General features: G+C 37.0%; 1 protein-coding gene across 2 annotated transcripts in view; it reads right to left on the bottom strand.

Moving 5' to 3' along the window:
• The window catches only part of COL4A5 (collagen type IV alpha 5 chain), a 230,567-nt gene that overhangs the window by 58,216 nt on the left and 145,035 nt on the right, over positions 1-27,316 (bottom strand). For both annotated transcript variants that reach the window (XM_007463668.1, XM_007463667.1), the window contains exons 20-30: positions 23,777-23,959; positions 23,350-23,433; positions 20,093-20,185; positions 17,845-17,915; positions 17,367-17,558; positions 16,417-16,585; positions 14,332-14,424; positions 14,141-14,245; positions 9,341-9,438; positions 7,914-8,064; positions 1,741-1,854 (exon numbers count right to left, since the gene is read on the bottom strand). In XM_007463668.1, the coding sequence (XP_007463730.1) occupies positions 1,741-1,854; positions 7,914-8,064; positions 9,341-9,438; positions 14,141-14,245; positions 14,332-14,424; positions 16,417-16,585; positions 17,367-17,558; positions 17,845-17,915; positions 20,093-20,185; positions 23,350-23,433; positions 23,777-23,959 (1,353 nt within the window). The remainder of the gene's footprint in view (positions 1-1,740; positions 1,855-7,913; positions 8,065-9,340; positions 9,439-14,140; positions 14,246-14,331; positions 14,425-16,416; positions 16,586-17,366; positions 17,559-17,844; positions 17,916-20,092; positions 20,186-23,349; positions 23,434-23,776; positions 23,960-27,316) is intronic.

The following is a 27,316-nucleotide window of genomic DNA, read 5'->3' as shown; positions in this document are numbered from 1 at the left end:
TACAAATAAAATTTACTTTAAAAGTGAGTACATGTTGCTATTATCAAATATAAAATGTGGTCATCCTGTGGTAAAAAAATTGTGATTTGAGAACATTTCTATATTAATAAGAATGCATTCAATACATTTTCACGGCAGTTGCTGTTAATTTCATTTGTCTGTTGAACCATATTAGTTAAGATCTTCAATTCTGTAGCAAAATATATATTTACAGAAGGAAGAGATGAGATTAAATTCAGCATCATTACTTTTCCCCCTGCCCATTCTATATGGACTTTATAAATATACCTATATATCCATCAGTTAAAAAGAAACAACATTAGATGAATGAAACATCACAGAGCATTAGCTAAATTTGAAAAGGCATAAAGCACAAATGAATGTATTTTTATTTTGTTCATATTGGTATTAACAGTGGTCTCTTTTTATTCTTGCTAAGCTGTGATTTAAGAATTCAAAATGCTTCCAAAACCTCATGCAATTTTGGGAAATAAAATAAATGACAAAACACAACAGAAATGATAAATTCATTTTAGCCATTTTGTGAAACAGTGGGCCAAGACTATAATGGCCAAACCTAAAAATTAATTGTTTTCTCTCAAGATCCCTCTGCTAGTTGGACAGATGATTTTCGCATGAATGTTGAAGCACTTACTTTTTAACAAGCTGGTTCAAAGCAACACTGTAAGTTTTCTTATTTCTAAATCAGTAGTGACATGTTAGGGGCCACTAAAAAAAACGGTATAATGTGCCATAAAATAAATGTTTAAAATAGGACATAAGCAAAAATAACCTTTACTTTCCAGGCTTTTATATTGTTAATCAGTGTTTCTAGATTTTTAGCATAATAACTAACAAAATACCTATTGGCATTTAAGGTCAGAAAATATATTCCATTGTTTCAAAGTCAATGTATGTATATCTGAACGGTGCGTTTAAGTCATCCGATGTATTCATGTGAAGTAAGGAATGATGAAATGTTCCATATTTGTTTTAATTTCATATATTATTATAGTGCTTTGCAATAACATAATCTTGGCCGAAGTATGGCCCTTACTATGCCTGCTTAGATTAAGATAAAAATAATTCACATCACCAGATGGCTCAGAATCCACAAACTTGAGTAAGCTCTCACACAAACATAGAGGAATCATATGATTCTCTATTAGGTTACAAGCTGACAAAACTTTTCTGAGTATTCATATTAAGAAAAACCTTAGCGTGCTTATGAGTTGCAAAGTAAATGCTGATTTATGGGCAAAAGAAGAGAAAATTCAAGTAAACTCACTTGTTTTATTTAAAAAATTGAGAATGCCTAAGAAATATTTTTCAAAGAACTTTTTAAACCCTAGTTCTCACGTGCTAAGAAATGTTACGAGGTTCCACAAAGGTCTATTAATGCCATATAGCTACTCAGGTCTGAAATGATTAGCACTAGAAGGTCTGGGATTCCAAGGCTATGACTAGCTCAATGATTATAAGCCATGGCAACACACTGCAATTGTTAAATTGCACTGTTAATCGATCAATTTTAAATTAACAGGGAGGGGAAATATCAGGGATTAAAGTAGCTCTTAAATTGTGATCTGTGCTCTTTCACTTTTACATAATTATATAAGTGGACATGTTAACTCTCAAATCTGTTTTCTGGAAGACTGTTACATAGGTTATACTTTATTGAGGGGCTAAGCAACCTCTACATAATTAGTGCTACAAAATGCACATTTACCCCAATCTTACCAGGTTGACCTATTGGTCCAGGAATTCCTGGTGGCCCTGGTGGTCCCTGAACACCTGTTCCTGGCAGCCCAGGAGGTCCCATTGTCCCAGGTTGTCCATTTGGTCCAATGTCACCTTTAAGGAATAAATATAGTTTAGATATTAAAAACAACAATAGCTGAGTCACTAGTCTTTAGCATTGGTTCACAAGTTATAATTACAATGAGTTTGTAGTATGTTTTATCATATGTTTGCTAAATATCAAGTTTCAGAATCAGTTATGTCATATCCAGAAAATTTCTACTTGAATTCTCACTGAAAATGCAGTATATTTGCAGACAAATCTGGGGAGAATTGACTGTCTCTTCCCATCTACACATACGATTTATTAACCAATTAATTCTACCCTTTTTCAAGCTGTTAATAATAGAGTTTTAATTTTTCCCACAAATACATTAGGCACATTTTGTTTTATTAATTTCTAGATATGATATAGATTTTTTGCAAATTATACTTTATTTCTTATTTATTTCAATATTTACAAACACACCATTCTATTTGTCACAATGATATTTTGCACGTAATTCTGCTACCTGGAACATCCTTCCCTAAAGATTCAGTTCAAATGTCACCTTGTATATGAAGCTTCCCAAGGCACCTTAGATGCGGCCCTGAACAAAAGTAACATATGAGGTAAATTAAATGCTTCCAAAGTCATCATTTTTTTCTTTTTTGTTTAATGATTCCACTGTTCAGTATGAAGCACATTTTCTTCCTCATATAGTTTTTTCCTGATGGATATTAGCCTTATTAATTTATTATTGGTCACTATGTTGCCTTGAAAATGCTGTACCAATTTCTCCTATAGTTTAGTCACTAAGTTCTGATACCCAGCCACTGGTGTAAGTATATCTGGTGGGTGAGCTTTTATTGTGATCTGCTTGCTGTGTTTTGACTATGGTCTGTTGGTCCAAAACATTAGTGATACATATTCATAAAAGTTCCGGTTGAGATAAACACTATCATGGTGATATCACCTAGATTTTCTTATAGTAGAGAACAATCTCTGAGATCTTCAAGAGCAGAGTCTATGCCTTTGTGTTTCTAACGATTCAAGTAGTAATAGACACAGAATAAGAACATAATGAATGTTTGAGGAATAAAGGAATTACGTGGCAGAAAGCCCAAATTCTTTTTTTTCCTAGCACCTTAGGAACTGTACTGAGGTTTTAATATTTGGGAATGATTCCTATTAGGATATGGGGACTCTATACTTCCTTTCAAAGGTTAGGTAAATGCTTGATAAAGAGCTGATGTTTAAAATGGGCTTCAACACCTTTCTTCCCAACCTCTGTCTCAAGGATATTTTCATAAACAAAGTATAATGAGTGAGTAATTTCCATATGGAGACTGTTTGCCACGTAGCTTATCATTTGAAATGTTTCTATCTGCAAGTTTTGGGGGTCACAGGTTTAAGCTGGGGGAGGTAACTGATGGGAAACACTATCTGTAACTTTGAGTGTTACAGTTTATAGCCGTCCAGAATTGTGTACTCAAAGACAGGAAGGTATTTTTAAAAGCGCTTATCTGAGAACAATTTGTACTGGGTTAGTTTGGGGCTCTTGCTGGCAGAATATAGCCTGGTTAAATTTGGCAATGCTGTTTTATTGCTTTAATAGGAATCAATCCAACATGTTTCAGAAGCATGGGGTTCTTCAGATTATTTTCTGGGGGCCAAAACATTGACCAGGAGAGTCCAGTTCCTTGCAAACCAGAAAGAAAAAAAGAACAATTGCCAAACCAGTTAGACTAATTCTATTCATATATATAATTAGGGAAATCAAAATCAAGGGGATAGAAGAAACCAATAAAGAAATGAGCAAAGGACATGAGCAGTTTACAGGAAAAAATATGTATGTCCTTTAAATATATGAAAAGATGGTCAAGTTCCGTCATAATAATGGAAATACAAATTTTAAACTACCCTGAGAGTAAAGGAAAAGGACCTAGTATATCCAAAGAAATTTTTAAAAAAGAAAAAAGTTGGGGAACTTATATTACCTAACATCAAGTCTTACTGTAAAGCTACTGTAATATGAACAGTTGGTAGGAACTTAAGGATAGTAAGATAGATAAGCAGAACTGACAGCACAGAAATACACCCACACAGAAAAAGTCATTTGATTTTTGACACAGACACCAAAATAATCCAATGAGGAGGGAGCTATTTTAAATAAATGATACTAAGCAAAAATTATTTGAAATGGATGACAGTCTCCAACATAAAAGCTAAAACTATAAAATTTACAAAATCAAAAAGAATATATTTGCAACTTTGGAACAGGGAACGTTTTCTTAGATAAAACACAGAAAATAATAATCAAATAAGAAAAAAATTGATAAATGAAAAATCAATAAAATTAAAACTTTTGTTCATCAAAATACACTAGGCAAGCCAGATAGGGATAAAATACTCATAAACATGTATTTGACAAAGAACCAGTATGCAGTATACGTAAAGGTCACTTCCAACTTAACAATAAAAAGAGAAACAACCCATATTGTTTTTTGTTTTTTGTTTTTGTTTTATTTTGGTATGCAGGCCTCTCACTGTTGTGGCCTCTCCCGTTGCGGAGCACAGGCTCCGGACACGCAGGCTCAGTGGCCATGGCTCACAGGCCCAGCTGCTCCACAGCATGTGGGATCTTCCTGGACCAGGGCACGAACCCGTGTCCCCTGCACTGGCAGGCGGACTCTCAACCACTGCACCACTAGGGAAGCCCAACAACCCATATTTTAAAGTGGGAAAAATATCTGAATATGTAAATAATTCACCAGTACATGTAAAAGAGCTCAACATCATTAGCCATCAGGGAAATGCAAACTAAAACCAAAATACGTTACCTACATACCTACTAAAATTCAAAAATGAAAAGACTAATAAAACCAAATGTTGGACAGAATGTGGAACAACTGAAACTTTCATACCGTAATGGTTAGAAAATGAGACAACCATTTTGGGAAAAGGTCTAGTAATTTCCTTCTTCTATTATTGAGTTATAGTTGATTTACAATATTATATGAGTTTCAGGTGTACAACATAGTGATTCACAATTTTAAAGGTTATACTCCATTTATAGTTATTATAAAATATTGCCTATATTCTCCCTGTGCTGTACAATATATCCTTGTAGCTTATTTATTTTATAGTACATAGTAGTTTGTACCTCTTAACCCCCTACCCTATCTTACCCCTCCCCCTTCCCTCTCCCCACCGGTAACCACTAGTTTGTTCTCTATTTCTGTGAGACCGTTTCCTTTTTGTTATATTCACTATTTTGTTTTATTTTTTAGATTCTACATATAAGTCCTATCATACATTATTTGTCTTTCTCTGTCTGACTTATTTCACTAAGCATAATACCTTCCAAGTCCATTCATGTTGTTGCAAATGGCACAATTTTGTTCCTTTTTATGGCTGAGTAATATTCCATCGTATATATGTGCCACATCTTCTTTATCCATTCGTCTGTTGATGGGCATTTAGGTTGCTTCCATGACCTGGCTATTGTAAATAGTGCTGCAGTGAATTCTGGGGTGCATGTGTCGTTCTGAATTGTGGTTTTCTCTGGATATATGCCCAGGAGTGGGATCGCTGGATCATATGGTAGTTCTACTTGTAGTTTTTTGAGAAACTTCCATACTGCTTTCTACAGTGGGTGTGCCAATTTACATTCCTACCAACAATGTACAAGGGTTCCCTGAAAAAGGTCTAGTAATGTCTTATACAACTAACATGCACCTGTCTTATGACCCAACAATTCTGCTCTTAGGTATTTACTCAAGCATAATGAAAGCACATATCCATTAAAAAAATTTGTAAAAGAATGTTCTTAAGAGTTTCCCTCATAATAGCCAAACACTTTGACACAGTCCAGGTGTCCATCAACAGAGAATGGATAAACAAACTTTGGTATACTTATACAATGAAATTCTCACTAAAAAGAAATAAAGGACTACTGATAAACACAACAACATGAATGAATCTCAAAAACAATAATCTGAGTGAAGGAAGCCTTAAAAAGAAAGTACATGCCGTATAATTCCAAAGGATTTCTAGAACAGGTAGAATTAACTTTTGATGAAAAAAACCATTACCATATGGTTGCCACTGTGGATATCGGGGTTAGGACTGAGGAAAGGGGCAAAAGGAAAATTTCTGGGATATCTTGATAGGGGTTCGGTTAAACAGGAGTATGCACCTGTTAAAATCCAGAAAATGTACCCTTAAGATTTGCACATTTCATTTTTTTTAACATCTTTATTGGAGTATAATTGCTTTACAATGGTGTGTTAGTTTCTGCTTTATAACAAAATGAATCAGTTATACATATACATATGTTCCCATATCTCTTCCCTCTTGCGCCTCCCTCCCTCCCACCCTCCCTATCCCACCCCTCCAGGTGGTCACAAAGCACCAAGCTGATCTCCCTGTGCTATGTGGCTGCTTCCCACTAGCTATCTATTTTACATTTGGTAGTGTATCAAAAGAAAAACAACAACCATAGACACGCATGCTGCAGTATTTAGGGAGAAGTGCATTGCTACTGTAATTTACTTTGAAATGCATTAGAAATAAGTCAGTGAAAGGAGAAAGGGATGAACAAATATGTGACAAATCATGCACAGTAAAATGTTGATAGTAGAATATCAGTGGTGGGTATATAGTAGTCACTGTAAAATTCTTTCTACTTTGCTTTATATAAAAGAATTTTAAAAATTAAATGTTGGGGGCTTCCCTGGTGGCTAAGTGGTTGGGAGTCCACCTGCTGATGCAGGGGACACGGGTTCGTGCCCTGGTCCGGGAGGATCCCACATACCGCAGAGCGGCTGGGCCCATGAGCCATGCCGTTGGCCCTGTGCATCCGGAGCCTGTGCTCCACAACGGGAGAGGCCACAGCGGTGAGAGGCCCGCGTACCCCAAAGGAAAAAAAAATTAAATGTTGGCAGAGAGATAAAATGTGAATTGTAGAATCTAGGTGGTAGATAGATGGGTTTTCACTGTACAATTCTTGTTAATTTTTCTGCGTGTTTGAGATTTTTCACAATAAAATGTTTAAAAAACTATACTGAGATACCTACTTGTTTCCAACAGTTTGGCAAAAATCCAAGAATTTATCAACATACCCATTTAGCAAGGCTGTGGGGAAACAAGCACACCCATACATTTTTGGGGGGAGTGTAAAAAGGTACAAATGGAGAGGAATCTGTCAATATCTAGAAATGCATTTGCCCTTCCATTCAGAAAACCCATTTTTATTACTCTATTCTAACATTACACCTGTACATACATGAAATAACATGGATGCAAGATTATTCAGTGTGGCATTATTTCTAATAAGTAAATATTGCCAAAAACACAGTCTAGCAACTAGCAACTGGTAGAATAAAACATGGCATACCCAAGCAATTCAATACTAGACAACTATTTTTTAAAAATCACAATCTCTATGTACTAACATGGAGGATTCTCTAGAATATAAAGTTAAATGAAATAAGTAAAGTGCAAAAGGTAGTACTCTATCTTTTGAGAAAGGTAGGAAATAAAAAAATATATATTCTTTATTCTTCTTTAGCACAGGGAGATCAGCTCGGTGCTTTGTGACCACCTAGAGGGGTGGGATAGGGAGGGTGGGAGGGAGACGCAAGAGGGAGGAGATATGGGGATATATGTATATGTGTAGCTGATTCACTGTGTTATAAAGCAGAAACTAACACACCACTGTAAAGCAATTATACTCCAATAAAGATGTTAAACTATATATATATATATATATATATATATATATATATATATATATTCTTATTGGCTTGTATTTGTATGAAGGAACAACAGAAGGATAAATAAGTAACTAAAAAATGGCTACATATAGGATGGGGAGGAACATAATGGATGGATATGGGGTAAAGGGAAGACTTACAAAAGTGTTACTTCAATACATATATGATTGTATCATCTATACAATGAAATAAAACACAACATATACCAATGGAGGATTAAAAAAAAAAAAAGCCATGACAGAGTGGCAGCATAGGCTTTCTAGTTAATTGGGATTATCACCCATAAACTGTCACAACAGTTTCAATTTCTATAAATTTAAAAGCAAATTGAGAAGTAGCAACAGCCTCCATACCTTTTGGTCCAGGTAGCCCATCCAAGCCAGCTTGTCCTGGAGGACCTTGAGGTCCTGGGAAACCACGATCCCCTTTTGGACCAATTATTCCTTTGAAACCTGGGAGTCCTGGAGGCCCAGGTGGCCCAGGTAGCCCAAATCCTGGTTCTCCCTTGAGCATACACATGATAAAACACAACAAAAACTCCCATGACTTTCTTGGTGTTTACTGTTTACTACAGAGAATTTAAGGCAGAAAATACAAGGTAATATCCCCCCCGCCATGGTAAAGGGAGTAGGATAATTAAATGAAAAGTAATTGGCATGCAGGACAGAACATCTGGAAGGATAGGAAACTGGGCTTAGTAAAAGAAATTGAATTATTTGGTCTGGTTTCAGGACAAGAAAGAAATAACTGAGACAGCGTGAGATTAAAGAACCGAAGTGATGAAATATGATTACAGACTGGGTACTGTATTAGATGATTATTTTAAATTTGACTAAGTATGATAAAAGAATTGTGGGATTTCTATATAATGTCTGTTTACTTAAAGATGAATACTGAAGTATAGATATTTATAGGTGAAATGACACAGTATTGAGACTTTGGGTTAAAATACTTCAGCAAAGAAAAAAAGCGTAGATGAAGCAAATATGATAAAATCTTGATAATCTGGAATCTGAGTGATGGATATATGAAAGTTCACTGTATTATTCCTTTTACTTTTGCGTTCATTTGAAAAGGTTAATAATAAAATAAAAACAATCAATAGAGAAGTGATTTCTCATGAAAACTGTGGCCATGGTCAATTTTTCTTCCCATGGAAAAAAGTTATTGATAGTAATCATAAAAACACAGGAAGTTTAAATTAATTAAACACAGAGAAAATATAGGAACAGTTAGGATAATTACATACCATGGCAGTTTGCTGAAGACTGACTAAGGAAAGTTTTACATTAGCTAAAATGTAGTAAGAGGAATAGAAACCAACTCAAACACAGTACCATTATTAGTACTAACTCGATAGCAATGATTTGCATTAAGTATGTGGGATGGAATTGGGACAGAGGGGAAACATATGAGAAGTACTTGGCATGATATTCAACACCATTTCAACCAAACATCACACAGGCATGGACAGAGATTAAATGGAATGATGGTACTACAGAAAAGCACAGGGGAAGCTGATGATTGTATTCTCTCGTCTCATCTCATCATATAACCAGTCACTCTAAACAGGTTCAAAAACTTCTTTTTTTTGCTTCAAATTTGACCCCTTGGACTATTAAAAAGTATTTGAAATTAAATATTTTTAAATAAAATTACAATAAGTTAAGTTTTATTTATATAGTAAAGACTTGGGATGATGTCTAAATCAAAATAGAGAAGGCTAAGGAAGGTAGGGGGAATAGAAAAAGAAGAAAAAATAAATTAAAATGTCTCAGACCTTCAGTCCTGGAAAGCCTGGTGGCCCAGAAGGACCTTCTAGACCAATTCTTCCAGGTGTCCCAGGTGCTCCTGGAGGTCCTGGAATTCCAGGGAAACCTGTAAAATTAGAAGCCATTTTTTAATCTCCAAAGAGAAGACACTGTAAGAAAGATACCCAATCTCCCAAACCCACATTTTCAATCCTATTCAATCATGCTTAGTGACTACAGTAAGATGGTAAAACCACAATGACATTCTAGATGACTACTTCAGACTAAGCCTTACAAATACCTGATATTCTCTCTCAATCACCATATGGTCCCCTATTATTGTCATATAGGGCTAATGTGTGTGGAAGATATGCTCCTCTAAGGAAAATTAAAGCTATGACCAACGAGACAGAGCTAAAAATAAGGAATGAATCCAACACAAAAATGCAGAGAAACTTTTCTTCTGCTTACATCTGGATAGAGTATGATAAAAGATCTACTACATAATTCTGGAAGTGATCTAAAAACAATTGCAGAAAATAAATAAGGAACCACAAGCTTTAAATGACACATTAAACAAGATGGACTTAATTGATATTTAAGGGCATTCCATCCAAAAACAACAGAATGCACTTTCCTCTCAAGTGCTCGTGGAACATTCTCCAGGATAGATCATATCTTGGGTCACAAGTCAAGCTTTGGTAAATTTAAGAAAATTGAAATCATACCAAGTATCTTTTCAAACCACAACACTATGATACTAGATATCAATTACAGGAAAAAATCCGTAAAAAATACAAACACATGGAGGCTAAACAATACACTACTAAATAACCAAGAGATCACTAAAGAAATCAAAGAGGAAATCAAAAAATACCTAGAAACAAATGACAATGAAAACACGATGACCCAAAACCTATGGGATGCAGCAAAAGTACCTATAAGAGGGAAGTATATAGCAATACAATCCTACCTCAAGAAACAAGAAAAATCTCAAATAAACAACCTAACATTACATCTAAAGGAATTAGAGAAAGAAGAACAAAAAATACAAAGTTAGTAAAAGATAAGAAATCATAAAGATCAGATCAGAAATAAATGAAAAAGAAATGAAGGACACAATAGAAACGATCAATAAAGCTAAAAGCTGGTTCTTTGAGAAGATAAACAAAATTGATAAACCATTAGTCAGACTCATCAAGAAAAAAAGGGAGAAGACTCAAATCAACAGAATTAGAAATGAAAAGGAGAAGTAACAGACACTGCAGAAATACAAAGGATCATGAGAAATTACTACAAGCAACTCTATGCCAATAAAATGGACAAACTGGAAGAAATGGACAAATTTGTAGAAAGGCACAACCTTCTGAGACTGAACCAGGAAGAAATAGAAAATATAAACAGACCAATCACAAGCACTCAAATTGAGACTGTGATTAAAAATCTTCCCACAAACAGAAGCCCAGGACCAGATGGCCTCACAGGCGAATTCTTTCAAACATTTAGAGAAGAGCCAATACCTATCCTTCTCAAACTCTTCCAAAATATAACAGAGGGAAGAACCCTACCAAACTCATTCTACAAGGCCACCATCATCCTGATACCAAAACCAGACAAAGATGTCACAAAGAAAGAAAACTACAGGCCAATATCACTGATGAACCCAGATGCAAAAATTCTCAAAAAATACTAGCAAACAAAAGCCAACAGCACATTAAAAGGATCATACAACATGATCAAGTGGCGTTTATCCCAGGAATGCAAGGATTTTTCAATATACGCAAATCAATCAATGTGATAAACCATATTAACAAATTGAAGGAGAAAAACCATATGATCCTCTCAATAGATGCAGAAAAAGCTTTTGACAAAATTCAACAACCATTTACGATAAAAACCCTCCAGAAAGTAGACACAGAGGGAACTTACTTCAACATAATAAAGCCCATATATGACAAACGCACAGCCAACATCGTTCTCAATGGTGAAAAACTGAAACCATTTCCTCTAAGATCAGTAACAAGGTTGTCCACTCTCACCACTATTATTCAACATAGTTTTGGAAGTTTTAGCCACAGCAATCAGAGAAGAAAAAGAAATAAAAGGAATCCAAATCAGAAAAGAAGAAGAAAAACTATCACTGTTTGCAGATGACACGATACTATACATAGAGAATCCTAAAGACATTACCAGAAAACTACTAGAGCTAATCAATGAATGTGGTAAAGTAGCCGGACACAAAATTAATGCACAGAAATCTCTTGCCTTCCTATACATGAATGATGAAAAATCTGAAAGAGAAATTAAGGAAACACTCCCATTTACCATTGCAAACAAAAGGATAAAATACCTAGGAATAAACCTACCTAAGGAGACAAAAATCCTGTATGCAGAAAACTATAAGACACTGATGAAAGAAATTAAAGATGATACAAACAGATGAAGAGATATACCATGTCCTTGGATTGGAACAATCAACACTGTGAAAATGACTATACTACCCAAAGCAATCTACAGATTCAGTGCAATCCCTATCAAACTACCACTGGCATTTTTCACAGAACTAGAACAAAAAATTTCACAATTTGTATGGAAACACAAAGGACCCAGAATAGCCAAAGATATCTTGAGAAAGAAAAATGGAGCTGGAGGAATCAGGCTCCTGGACTTCAGACTATACTACAAAGCTACAGTAATCAAGACAGTATGGTACTGGCACAAAAAACAGAAATATAGACCAATGGAAGAGGACTGAAAGTCCACAGATAAATCCACGCACATATGGTCACCTTATTTTTGATAAAGGAGGCAAGAATATACAATGGAGAAAAGACAGCCTCTTCAATAAGTGGTGCTGGGAAAACTGGACAGCTACATGTAAAAGAATGAAATTAGAACACTCCCTAACACCATACACAAAAATAAACTCCAAATGGATTAAAGACCTAAATGTAAGGCCAGACACTATACAACGCTTAGAGGAAAGCATAGGCAGAACCCTCTATGACATAAATCACAGCAAGATCCTTTTTGACCCACCTCCTCGAGAAATGGAAATAAAAACAAAAATAAACAAATGGGACCTAATGAAACTTAAAAGCTTTTGCACAGCAAAGGAAAACTTAAAGAAGATGAAAAGACAACCCTCAAAATGGGAGAAAATATATGCAAATGAAGTAACTGACAAAGGATTAATTTCCAAAATTTATAAGCAGCTCATGTAGCTCAATATCAAAAAAACAAACAACCTAATCCAAAAATGGGCAGAAGACCTAAATAGACATTTCTCCAAAGAAGATATACAGATCCCCAACAAACACATGAAAGGATGCTCAATATCACTAATCATTAGAGAAATGCAAATCCAAACTACAATGATGTATCACCTCACACCAGTCAGAATGGCCATCATCAAAAAATCTACAAAAAATAAAAGCTGGAGAGGGTGTGGAGAAAGGGGAACCTTCTTGCACTGTTGGTGGGAATGTAAATTGATACAGCAACTATGGAGAACAGTATGGAGGTTCCTCAAAAGACTAAAAATAGAACTACCATATGACCCAGCAATCCCACTACTGGGCATATACCCTGAGAAAACCATAATTCAAAAAGAGTCATATACCACAATGTTTATTTCAGCACTATTTACAATAGCCAGGACATGGAAGCAACCTAAATGTCCATCGACAGATGAATGGATAAAGAAGATGTGGCACATATATACAATGGAATACTACTCAGCCATAAAAAGAAACAAAATTGAGTTATTTGTAGTGAGGTGGATGGACCTAGAGACTGTCATACAGAGTGAAGCAAGTCAGAAAGAGAAAAACAAATACCATATGCTAACACATATATATGGAATCTAAAAAAAAATGGATGTGAAGAATCTAGGGGCAGGACAGGAATAAAGATGCAGACGTAGAGAATGGACTTGAGGACACGGGGATGGGGAAGGGTAAGCTGGGACGAAGTGAGAGAGTGGCATGGACACATATACACTACCAAATGTAAAATAGAGAGCTAGTGGGAAGCAGCCACATAGCACAGGGAGATCAGCTCGGTGCTTTGTGACCACCTTGAGGGGTGGGATAGGGACTGTGAGAGGGAGATACAAGAGGGAGGAGATATGGGGATATACGTATAGCTGATTCACTTTTTTATAAAGCAGAAACTAACACACCATTGTAAAGCAATTATGCTCCAATAAAGATGTAAAAAAAATCACAGATATTATACACAAATATACACATAAAATCAAATATGACTCTTTTGAAGTCATTTAGTATAAACGAGTAAGGACATGTTTATGCACTGATCTCAGACCAATGCACACTCTTGCCATTCATGAGAAAAGAAATTCTGTGAAGAATAAAGCATAACTGAAGCAACAGCACTAAAAATTTCAGTAAATCAAGAGAACATGTTTTAGGATAAAACATTACTTGGATATATGTGTGCAATGAATCTGTTTTCTGTTTAATACAATTCATTCATTTAACAAATATCTATTGCGCACTTAATATATACCAGGACTTTTCTGAGCCCTGAAAATACAGTGGTGAACACAAAAGACAATAATTACTGTGATATTTAAAGCTTGTATATCATTTTTGCATATCTATGATTTAGATATTTTCTTGTCTGGAATGTTTTACCTAAAGACAATGAAACTATAGTACACACATGCTTTGACTTTTCCCTTACATTCTTTATTGCACATAGAAAAAAGTTGCACAAGTATACTTTATCTGTTGTGTGAGCTATATCAAAGAATAATATCATACTAACCAGCTAACCTACCTTGCCTGCTACCCAGTCCTACATACCTTTGGGACCAGGTGGTCCAGGAAGCCCAATTCCAGGGATACCTGGTTCTCCTTTGCTACCAGGTATACCTGGCAAGCCTGGCTGGCCTGGGAGTCCAGGTTCACCTACGGAGAAACAGCAGTTTTTTGGAGTAGCCAAAGAAAGAAACCAACAAGTGTTGAAGACATGGTCAAATAAATTCCTCACATACCTGGAAGACCTACTTCACCATCTCTGCCTGGGTTACCAGGCAAGCCAGGCTTCCCTGGCTGTGTTATGGTCTGACCTGGATCACCTTTAGGACCTAAGAACAAGTGGGAATTAATAGTGAATGGGAAGTGTTCACTTGACTAAAGATCTCCACTAATTAAAAAAAAAAAGAAAGTACTTACAATCTTCTAAAAATTCAAACTAACAAAAATCCACGAGAAAAACAGTCCTATATATACTTTCAAGGAAGATACTAAACAGAAGGATGAAATTTCAAAGAGAAAAGTAGATGACAGTTTTAAGGGTTTCCATGAAGATGGTATCTATAAAAATATTAGGCATCTATAAAATATTTTCTAAATGTAAGTCAAAAGAAAAATACTCATTTTTGGTTAACTAGTGGTACTTTAAGGTTTTATGTGTGTAAAGTCCAAGTACAACTACTTCTCATTAATTGAAATAAGAATTTGAAGTAGGCTCAGGACAAAGATGGATTTCTTAAACATGACATAAAAAGCACTAACCATGAGTTAGAAAAGGCTGATACATTTGACTACAGTCAAATTGATTTCTGTTCATTGAAGACACCATACAGAGAGTGAAAATGGCAAGCCACAGTGAATTAAGAGTTTGCAAAATAAATAGCTAATAAAGAACTAACACAAATAATATACACACACACACACACACACACACACACACACACACCCACATATATTCCTCCAAATCAATAAGAAAAAGAAACAATCCAAAAGAGAAAATGGTCAAAACACTTGAATAGACATTTCACAAACAGAAATTCAAATGGTCAACAAACATATGAAAAGGTGGTAAACATTAATATAGTCAGAGAAATATAAAATAAAACTGCCATGAGATATATCACACTCAACAGACTGGCAAAAATGAAAAAGTCTAACAATACAAAATACTTATGAGGATATAGAGCAACAAGAAACCTCTAATACTGCTGGTGGGAGGATAAATTGGTACAATTGCTTTGGACATAGTTTGGAATTATCTAGTAAAGCTGAAGATGTATTTATTCTATGCCTCAAGAATGCTAATCTTAAATATATACCCTAGCCTAGGGATTGGCAAATTTTTTCTGTAAAGGACCAGACAGCATATACTTTAGGCTTTGTGGGCCATCTGGTCTCTGTAGCAACAACAACTCTGCAGTAGAAGTGCAAAAGCAAGCATAAACAATAGTGAATGGCTGTGGATGTGTTCAAATAAAATTTTCATTTATGACAACATGTGGAGGGCCAGAGTTGTAGTTTGCTGATCTCTGTCACAGAGCAGTGTATGCACATATATACCAGAAATATATATAAAAGAATGCACATAGAAGCATTATTCATAATAGGCCTGAACTATAAATAACCCAACTGTCCATTAACAATAGAATGCATAAAGCAACTGTGATACACACACATACACACACACAGTGCGATACTGTACAGCAGTGAAAATGAATATGCTATATTCATATACAAAGTTAACATAAAGAATACTTACCCTATGCTTCCATTAATATAACACTCAAAAAGAAGCATAATTAAAGTACTTTGATAGGAATACATATCTAGGTGATAAAACTATATATGGAAGGAAATTATGCAAAAGTCAGGACAGTGTTTACCTTTGGAGAAATGGAAGGGGATTATGATCAGGAAAGAACAGAGAGAGGAGGATAGGGGTTTCGAGGATGCTGGCAATGTTGTGTTTCTTGACGTGTGTGGTAGTTATGTGTGTTTCCATTATATTTGTTAAACTTTGCATTATATATATCATGTACATTATATATATCATGCACTTAAAAACAACAACAGTAACAATAAATACAGTCAAAAAATTTAAAGAGAAGCCCCTCTTAAAACACACACACACACACACACACACACACACACACACACACACACACACATTATGTTTCCCTGCTAAGAAGCTCTGAAAAGCCCAAATATAAATGGTGACAGAAACACAACTCTCATAAAAGGAAGCCAAGAATGGCCAAAAGATAATAAATACGTTTCTGCTTTTAAGCACCGAACTAAAAACAAAACAACCATAGTAAACTCACCTGGTATTCCTGGCTGGCCTGTATTTCCTGCTACACCTTGTATGCCTTTCTCACCTGGTGGGCCTGGAGGGCCAAAACCAAGAGGGCCCATAGGCCCCCTATTTCCTGGGAGACCTGGCAAACCTGGGTTCCCAGGGGGACCTCTTTCACCCTTAAAAGCAATTCCACCCTGAAAAGGGAAAATTTTAATACAGAAACATATAGATATAACAGCTATCTGTAGGTTGGTATTACTAAGTACAACTAGAGAAATGATACAGCCATAAGTAATTCTTAAAAACTGCATAAGTGTGTGTTATTATGGGGTGGTATGTGTGATCACTCTATTTATTCATTCTTTTACCAAATATTTTTGAGTTCCTACTATGTGCCAGGTGCTGGTGATAAAGCAAAGAAGAAAAACAGGCAAAAATCTCTGCGTTCATGAAGTCAAGAAGTTTACAGCCTAGCTAACATTTAATAAAATAGCACTTTCTACCTAAATATCCTGTGCTGTGTGTTGTGCACAAAATAAGAATCTACTCATTTATCTTCAATCTGTAGGCTCCATGGCACATTTCACATGGCCATCTACTCCCACTAATCTCTAAGCTTACTTTATATAAAAACCAAATTAGTCTTTTGTTGTCCAATCTAAAAAAACCCAGACAAGGCTATGTGGGATAAGAAAAGGGGAACCTCACAGTGACCCATAAGCAGCTTAACCTCCTGCCTACCTAGTCATAGAAAATATTACTCAATATAGCAGTAGGTTAAGCAGAAATAATCAATAAAACCACTGAGAAAAGAACTGTAAAGAAACCCTATGTAGTCAATAACAATGTACCATTACTATATATAATCACATTCTTTTAAGCATTGATTACATGTTCATCTCAGCACCAGGCCTATCCTAGGAAACATCACTAACAATTTGACATGACAAAACCAAGAATATCAAAGCAACTCACAGGTTCTCCTTTGGGGCCAGGAAGTCCTGGCAATCCATCCTGTCCAGGGGTGCCAGGTAAACCAGGAAGCCCTGGAGCTCCAGGAGAACCCAAATCTCCTTTGTCACCCTTCATTCCTGGAAAAGTGAGGATGTCACCACGTTCACCTTTAGGTCCGGGAAAGCCTGGAGCGCCTGGAGCTCCTGGTATGCCCTAAGGCAGGGGCAGGGGCAATAAAGAGGGGAAAAAGAAGAAAGAGAAAAAGAAACTCAGTTTCTTTTTTTCTAATACTTTCTCCAGTTTATCCCATCAACCTGCCCAATAACATTTAGTGTACCAAGCTATGAGTCAAGTGAGACATATGAGTCAGCGAGAGTGAAAGAATCAAATATATCATAATAAGAAAACTAAATTTCTTTTATATATATCCACAAGTGAAAATCAAAGTGTAAATGGGTTTCTTCTACTTCTTTTGTTATATGATATACTCAAAACTTACTGTTACTCCTTTGGGACCGGTTGCACCAGCGTGTCCTTTTTCACCCTTCTGTCCAGGGAAACCAAGAGATCCTAATACACACACACACACACACACACACACACACACACACACACACACACACAGAGTAATGTGAGCTTTGAGCTTGAAATCCTGACAAAGCTCATATAAAAATCAGCAAGTCAGGAAGTCAAGTTTTAAAATAAGAATGCCAGACTTCCCCAGTGGTGCAGTGGTTAAGAATCCTCCTGCCAATGCACCAATGCAGGGGACACGGGTTCGATCCCTGGTCCAGGAAGATCCCACATGTCGTGGAGCAACTAAGCCCATGCGCCACAACTGCTGAGCCTGAGCTGTAGAGCCTGTGAGCCACAACTACTGAGCCTGCGTGCCACAACTACTGAAGCCCGCACGCCTAGAGACTGTGCTCCGCAACAAGAGAGGCCACCGCAATGAGAAGCCCACGCACCGCGACAAAGAGTAGCCCACGCTCGCCACAACTAGAGAAAGCCCATGTGCAGCAATGAAGACCCAACACAGCCAATAAATAAATTAATTAATTAATTAAAAAATAAGAATGCCATTCAATCCCATTTAACAAGTCACATTTTGATCTTTCTATTCTACGCTCTGAAGGTGAGGAGATCATCCTTTCTTTTAGGTAAAGCTAAGATTTCCTGGTACATACAGCATTGTATCCTTAGGTATTTCCAATTCCAAAGCCTCTCAGAGCTCACAGCTACCAAGTACTATGCACAGAAATGCTCTGCTCTTATAACCACCCCATTGCCAAGGTGAGAAGGAGATAAGGACAAAGTCTGTGTATCTTTCTTTGTTCTTACTTAAACAATTTTCCTAGATTCCTACCAGTTCTTTCTTTGGTTTGTCATTCCCTAAAATTTGGTTTATGAAAAAGGATTGGTGCTCAAAGACTAGAGGAAATATTACTAAAGCAGTGCTCTCAAAATGGGTCCCTGGACCAGCTGCGTCAGCATCACCTGGGCACTGGTTAGAAATGCTAATTCTTGGGCTCTCCACCCCAGGTCTACTGAATCAGAAATTTGGGGGGGTGGGACCCAGGAATCTGGGTTTTAACAAGGCCTCCAAGTAATTCTGATACACTCCCAAGTTTGAAAACCACTAGACTGGAAGTACAAGGCTAGATGATTAACTTCTAGGGGCAGCTATAAGACTTGCTGAAAATCTATTTCCAAACACCAAATGTGTGTTTGGCAGACACACTAGACAGAAAGGTAAGAGATCTGGTATCTATTCTCAGCCCTGACTGACTCAGACATGAAGTGTGATTTCAAGAGAATATAATACTGGGAAACCCCAAGAGGCAGTTGAGTAAAAGAGCTGGAATGGGGAAGGGGGAGTTATATATAGAATGAGGCAGGCAAATATCATATGATATCACTTATATGTGGAATTTACAAACAGAGTACAAATGAACTTATCTACAAAACAGAAACAGTTACAGATGAAGAAAATAAACTTATGGCTACAAGGAGGGTAAGGGAGGAGGGGGATAAATTGGGAGACTGGAAATGACATATACACACTACTATACATAAAATAGATAACTAATAAGGACCTACTGTATAGCACAGAGAACTCTACTCAATACTCTGTAATGGCCTATAATGGGAAAAGAATCTAAAGAAGACTGGATATATGTATAACTGATTCACTTTTCTGTACACATGAAACTAACACAACATTTAAATCAACTATACTCCAATAAAATTTTTTTTAAAAGAACATTTTAATTTTTTTTAATTTTTAAAAATTAAAAAAAAAATAAAGAGGAATATTGGCAGTTGATTGCCAAACTCTGGTAGAAGACCGTTTCTTAATGACAACATGTGATACATCCCAATGACTAGAATCTTGGCCACTGAAAACCATATTCAGGGGCCAGGTATTATGAACATTTTCCCCAGTTTTCTGGAATACAGAACTCTGACTCTGTATAAGTTATTTTCCTCACCATATGGAAAATAAGGAAGATAATTTTCCTGGAGTAATACTGTTGAAATTCTTTAATAGAAAATGTTGGTAGCTTCAGCTACTGGAAACAAGAGCATAATTTATTTCATAGCAGATAGTGACATTTCATATTTAATTATTTATGGATGTGAGTGACTAGTCATAAAATGAGACACTGGCATCATTTAAAACTATAAGCTCACTAATATCTAGCCAAGAAATATTTTTAAGGTTGCCCTGAGGAAGAATGTGTTACCTGGGGGACCTGGAAGACCTGGCAAACCAGGTTCACCTGGAGGCCCTGAAACACCAGTTCCAATACAGTTGAAGCAGGTGTCACCTTTGTCACCTAGAGAAAACCATAATAAAAAACAAATTTTACTTGAAGGGGTACATATACCTTCTTTAGATAGGTTCTAAAGAAGTTAGCACTAAGGGACAATATTCCTACCAAACAGTGTAGCTGGAGAAGCCTATATCTAGAATCAATTTACTTGAGAAATATTTACTGAGCACCTACTATGTGCCAAGCACTGTTCGAGGAGTTTGTAATACACTGATAAACAAAACAGACAAAATCCATACCTTCACAGTGTTTACATTCTACCAGTGGCTGGGTAAGTGAAATTGGATATGCTTAGGGGTGGGTGGCAGGTTGCAATTTTAAATAGGGTGGTCAGGATAAGACCTCATTGAGAAGATGACACGTGATTAAAAAAACTTAAAGGACATGGCACGTGCATAACGACTGTAGAGCAGTCCAGGTAGAAAGAGTAGCCATGTTTGGCATATAGAAGGAACATCAAGGAGAACAGATTGTGGGAGTACAGTGAGGAAGGGGAACCAGGTCAGACAGTTAACAGGTTATAACAAGTGGCATATCATAAAATATCACATAGGCCACCACAAAGACTGTGGCTTTTATTGTGAGTGAAATGAGAATCTAGGAGAAGAAATTAAACAGAAAAGCAACATGATATGACTTAAGTTTTAAAAGGATGACTCTGGTTGCTATGTTAATAATGTAATCTAAGTACAAGGATGGAAACAGGGTAAACACATAAGTGGCTACTGCTGAAGTGATCTAGGAGAGATAGCAGCTCATTCCAGAGTGACAGCAATGAACATGATGAGAATTGGTTAGATTCTGGACATATTTGAAAGTAGAACCAATAGGGTTTTCTCATGGATCATATATAGAATTCTAAAGAAGAAGGGAATCAAGGATGACTCCATGACAGATCAAAGGTCAAAATGTAAAAGGCAAAAACGATAAAGCTTTTAGAAGAAAACATAGAGGAATATCATCAGGTCCTTGGGATAAGCAAAGATTTCTAAAACAGGACATAAACAGCACTAACCATAAAAGAGGACATTAATAATTTGACTTCTTTTAATTAACAACTTCTGTTCAAGAAAAGACGTGAGTAAAAAAGCAAGTCACAGAATGGGAGAATATATTTGTGATACATATATCCAACAACCCAATTAAAATAGAAAAAGATAGGTACTTTACAAAAAGAATGCACAGACTATAAGAAAAGAGGCTCAGCATCAATAAGTTGTGAGGGAAATGGAAATTAAATCCTCTTTGTAAAATGGTTCGGTGGTATCTATGGAATCAAAGATACATCATCTACCTTATGACCCAGCAATTCCATTACCAGGTTTACACAACAGAAATGAATGCTTATGTCCTACGTTCATTGGATTTATAAATTCTTAGAAGTAGTGTCATTACCATCTTCATTAGCTGACATCCTCTTAAATAAAGTCATATATATATATATATATATATATATATGAATGTTCATAGCAGCTTTATTCATAACAGCCCCAGACCAAATGTCCATTAACATTAGAATGGATGAATATGAATAGGAATATTCATTCAATGAAATACCAAAGAGCAGTGAAAAAATACTGCTACAAACAAAACATGGATATACCTCCAGATATAATATTAAGCAAAAGAAACCAGATAAAATATTAAGACATAAAACAGCCCATACTGTATGATTCCATTTATACAAAGTTCAAAGTTAGGCAAACTGTTTGATTGAGGATACAACAGTGGTTACCTTTGGGATTGCTGACTAGGATACACAAGAGAGTCTTCTAGAGTCTTGGAAACGTTCTATATTTTGATTTAGACAGTAGTTACATGGGAGGTAATAGATATACATACGGAGAGATATGCATATAGAGACAAATTATATATAGGAGGAGACATATCTATATATAGAGAGAGACATACCTATACCTATATCTATATCTAATATATACGATATGCCAGGAAGGTAGGAAGAAAAACAGAGCATGTAATAATATACTGAAAACCAAGTGAAGAAAATGTTAAAGAATGGAAAAATCAAGGAAATAATGGACTGAGACTTGATATTTGAATTGGCAGTGAACAGGCTGCTGATGACTTTGACAAAAGCAGCATCTATGGAGTGGTGGGGGGGAGGGGAGTGAAGTCCTGAGGAGTATTTTGCAGTACGTGGGCCTCTCACTGTTGTGGCCTCTCCCGTTGCGGAGCACAGGCTCCGGACGCGCAGGCTTAGCGGCCATGGCTCACGGGCCCAGCCGCTGTGCGGCACATGGCTGAGGAGTATGTTTAAGAGAAAATGAGAGTAGAGTTATCTAGAGACAGTGAGTAGAAAATTCTTGAAGAGTTTTGCTCCAAATGGAAGCAGAGGAATGGCGTAGTATCAGGCAGGGGAAGTGGGATTATGATAAAATATTTTTAGATGGGTGAAAAAAGCATATTTGTATACTGCTGGGAATGATCCAGTAAAAGGGGAAAATTGATGATATGGGAGTGACAAGAATTTCTGGAATGAATTTTTGGGGGAGAACAAGAGGAAACTGAATCTTGTACAAACAGATGAATTGCTTTAGATAGGAGCAGCAATAATAGGCAGGAAGGCAGAATATAGGGGCGAGATGCAAAGAGGTGGGTAAATGTGGTGGTGGCGGCAATCTGTGAAAGTTCTCTTGTTATTGCTTCAACTGGTCAGTGGAGGAGGAAGCAAAGTCAGAATCCTAAAATAAGAATGGAAGAGGAGGTGTTAGAAGTTTGAAGAGAGAAGGCACAGGCTCAGAAGAGGTGGTAATTTGGAATTACCAGGGCTGTGCTTTTGTTTGAAGTGAGTATAATGGCAGGAGAGGAGGGCAAAGGTGTCAAGAGTTTATGTATGAGATTGATTATGGAATTTAAGCTGGGTTAAGAGAGAAGAAAGGGCATCAAAAGGTTGAGGGACAGTCAAAGTTGGTAGGTTTTAGTGAGTGTGAAGTAATGTTGGAGTCAGGTTATTAGAGGTAATAAGCTAGAAAGATAGGATGTAGTGGTCACAAAATGAGATTCGGGAAATCAAAATATGGAAGTGTGCACTACTGGTAATGTGTGGTCTTGGGGTATGACCATGGGAGTGAGTGGCTGAGGTAGGATGGAGGATATAGGGGATTTTGCTGATGATTTCAAAGGATGAAGGAATATGGGAATCAAACCTTTCACTCCTTGTTCTCCTTGGAGTCCTCTATCACCTGGAGATCCTGGAGGGCCAGGAGGGCCTGCTTCACATACCTCATCACCTGAGATAAGATAAAACAAGAACAGCAAGCCAATTTTTGTAAAATATCCAGAAGACAGCAAAGAGAAAGTCTGATAGGTTAGGGAAAAAAAGAGATCTATTTTCAGTTATTTCTCTGCATTAATACAACTACCTATAAACAAAAGGAAGATATAATATTAGTGTTAATTTGAAGAACAAATCTAAATATCAAAGAATCACCAAAAATCAAAAGTAGAAGCAGTGGAAGAATATTTAGCTATCAGAAATACAAAGAATGATGTCAACCTTCAGCTAGATTCACTTATAAATAAAGACAAAACAAAAACAACAATAGAACTTAACAGGAAAACACTATAGCTTACTGGGAGGGATGTGAGGGCCAGGAGGGCCAGGAGGCCCTGGAGGCCCTGGAAGGCCAGGAGCCCCAGGCTGTCCATCAAGTCCAGGAGATCCAGGAATGGAAATTCCAGGTGGACCTTCATCACCTTTCTGGCCCCTTTCCCCAGGAAAGCCAGGGGGCCCAGGAGGACCTGTAACTGCAAGTCCTAAGATAAAAACAAATACCCATTAAAAGTGATCAAAATGATCTTATTTTAGACATATTACTTTGGGTCTCAATGAGACATTAAGTAATGATAAGATCTTCCTTTAATGTATAACACCAGTTATGTTCTTAGTTTTTTCTATGAGAATCAACATCTAGAGAAAAGTTGGAAAGTTCCAATAATGTAAGTACTACTTTGAGTATAAGAAAGACTAATTTAAAGTAGCTTTATTACTTTTGGAAATGTACTAATAACTAACTCTCTACTCACTCTCCTTTGACACTATGATTTTTTAATCTCAGAAATACCAGGAAGCCATTTACATGAAAAAAAGAGGCATCTCAAAGTTCTCATGTAAACGTGGCTCTGTTTCTGGACTTTCTTCTGTTCCACTATCTGTTCCTGCACCATTAACACACCTTTTCATTACTACAGCTTTATAATGTTTTCAAAACTGGTAAGGAAAATATACCCATCTTTGTTCTTTTTAAAACCATCTTCACTACACTTACAAATCTACTCTTCTAAGTGAATTTCAGAGTCAGCTTGTCAGTTTCATTTTAAAAAGCCATTGTAATTTTGAATGAGATTAATTTGAATTTAAAGATTAAATTTTGGTAGAATCGCCTGTATATAATATTGAGTTCTCACATCAAGTAATAATTATTATATCTTTCCATTTATTAATTTTATATTATTTAATAGTATTTTACAAAGTGAAAGAGATCTTACACATCTTTGGTTTATTCATGGGTAAATTTGATTGCTAATGTCAGTTTTATGACTGTTACTTTTGTTAACTGGATTTTGTCCTCTTGTACGTTTAACTATTTTATTGCTGGTTTAGAGGAAGGTAAGTTATTTAAGTTTGCAACTCATATTTGGCTACCTTGCAAACATTCTAAGTTCTGGTAATTTGTCATTTGATTCTTTTAGGCTCTATGGGTAGATTATCACATGGCCTGTGAATAACTAAAATTTGGTTTGCTTTTTGTTTTTTATCCATACACCTCTTTTTTTTCCAGACTTAGTATGCTGGCTGGGATCTTCAGTATAAGATCAAACAGTATTGGTGACCATATCTTTTTTTTTGTTTGTTTTGTGGTATGCGGGCCTCTCACTGTTGTGGTCTCTCCCGTTGCTGAGCACAGGCTCCGGACGCACAGGCTCAGCAGCCATGGCTCACGGGCCCAGCTGCTCTGCGGCATGTGGGATCTTCCCGGACCGGGGCACGAACCCATGTCCCCTGCATCGGCAGGCGGACTCTCAACCACTGCGCCACCAGGGAAGCCCTGGTGACCATATCTTTATCTTATTTTTGACTTGAATGAGAATGCTCCTGATGTTTCACCAAAAAGTATGACATTTCCTGAACAGTCCTGTACTTCCCGTATGAAGTAGATAGCTTCAAGAGAATATAAGGCATCAAGTCTTATATACAAGTTAAGACAGTTCCCTTTTATTTATATGAATTTATTTATTTCATTAATTTATTTTTGGCTACTTTGGTTCTTTGTTGCTGTGTGTGGCTTTCTCTAGTTGTGGCGAGCGGGGGCTACTCTTCATTAAGGTGCGTGGGCTTCTCATTGCGGTGGCTTCTCTTGTTGTGGAGCATGGGCTATAGGCGCACGGGCTTCATTAGTTGTAGCTCACGGGCTCTAGAGCGCAGGCTCAGTAGTTGTGGTGCACAGGCTTAGTTGCTCCATGGCATGTGGGATCTTCCCGGACCAGGGATCGAACCCGTGTCCCCTGCATTGGCAGGGGGATTCTTAACTACTGTGCCACCAGGGAAGCCCAAGACAGTTCCTTTTTTATTTTTCTGAATTTTATTTTATATTTTTTACAGCAGGTTCTTATTAGTTATCCATTTTATACATATTACTGTATATATGTCAATCCCAATCTCCCAATTCATCACAACACCCCACCCCCCACCACTTTCTCCCCTTCATGTCCATACGCTTGTTCTCTACATCTGTGCCTCTATTTCAGCCTTGCACACCGGTTCATCTGTACCATTTTTCTAGATTCCACATATATGTGTTAATATACAATATCTGTTTTTCTCTTTCTGACTTACTTCACTCTGTATGACAGTCTCTAGATCCATCCACGTCTCAACAAATGACCCAGTTTCGTTCCTTTTTATGTCTAATAGTCCAGTATATATGTACCACATCTTCTTTATCCATTCATCTGTCAATGAGCATTTAGGTTGCTTCCATGACCTGGCTATTGCAAATAGTGCTGCAATGAACACTGGGGTGCATGTGTTGTTTTGAATTGTGGTTTTCTCTGGGTATATGCCCAGTAGTGGGATTGCTGGATCCTATGGTAATTCTATTTTTAGTTTTTTAAGAAACCTCTATACTGTTCTCCATAGTGGCTGTTATCAATTTACATTCCCACCAACAGTGCAAAAGTGTTCCCTTTTCTCCACACCCTCTCCAGCATTTGTTGTTTGTAGATTTTCTGATGATGCCCATTCTAACTGGTGTGAGGTGATACCTCATTGTAGTTTTGATTTGCATTTCTCTAATAATTAGCGATGTTGAGCAGCTTTTCATGTTCCTCTTGGCCATCTGTACGTCTTCTTTGGAGAAATGTCTATTTAGGTCTTCAAGACAGTTCCCTTTTAATCTTAGTTGTTTTTTAAAATTTATTTATTTATTTGTTTGTTTGTTTGTTTATGTATGGCTATGTTGGGTCTTCGTTGCTGAGTGTGGGCTTTCTCTAGTTGCGGCGAGCAGGGGCTGCTCTTCGTTGTGGTGCGTGGGCTTCTCATTGTAGTGGCTTCTCTTGTTGCGTAGCACAGGCTCTAGGTGCATGGGCTCAGGACTCGTGGCGCATGGGCTTAGCTGCTCCGTGGCATGTAGGATCTTCCTGGACCAGGGTTCCAACCCATGTCCCCTGCATTGGCGGGCAGATTCTTAACCACTGCGTCACCAGGGAAGTCCCTAATCTTAGTTTAAGGATTTTTTTTCCCCTTTTAAAAATGAATATGTATTGAATTTTACTGTTTTCTTTGCATCTATTGGCCTATTCTCTTTTAATATGTCAGTGTGGTCAATGACAGTGATGTTGAACCATCCTTGCAATCTTAGGGTAAAATCTATTTGGTCATAATATCATATTGTTTAATATACTTCTGGATTGGGCTTCCCTGGTGGCGCAGTGCTTGAGAGTCCGCCTGCCGATGCAGGAGACGCGGGTTCGTGCCCCGTTTCGGGAGGATCCCACATGCCGCGGAGCGGCTGGGCCCGTGAGCCATGGCCGCTGGGCCTGCGCGTCCGGAGCCTGTGCTCCGCAAATGGGAGAGGCCACGACAGTGAGAGGCCCGCATAACGCAAGAAAAAA

This window comes from Lipotes vexillifer, unplaced genomic scaffold (genome assembly GCF_000442215.2).
Source record: "Lipotes vexillifer unplaced genomic scaffold, Lipotes_vexillifer_v1.1 scaffold1267, whole genome shotgun sequence".
NCBI classification, from domain to species: domain Eukaryota; kingdom Metazoa; phylum Chordata; class Mammalia; order Artiodactyla; family Lipotidae; genus Lipotes; species Lipotes vexillifer.
This window is presented reverse-complemented; position numbering and strand designations above follow the sequence as displayed.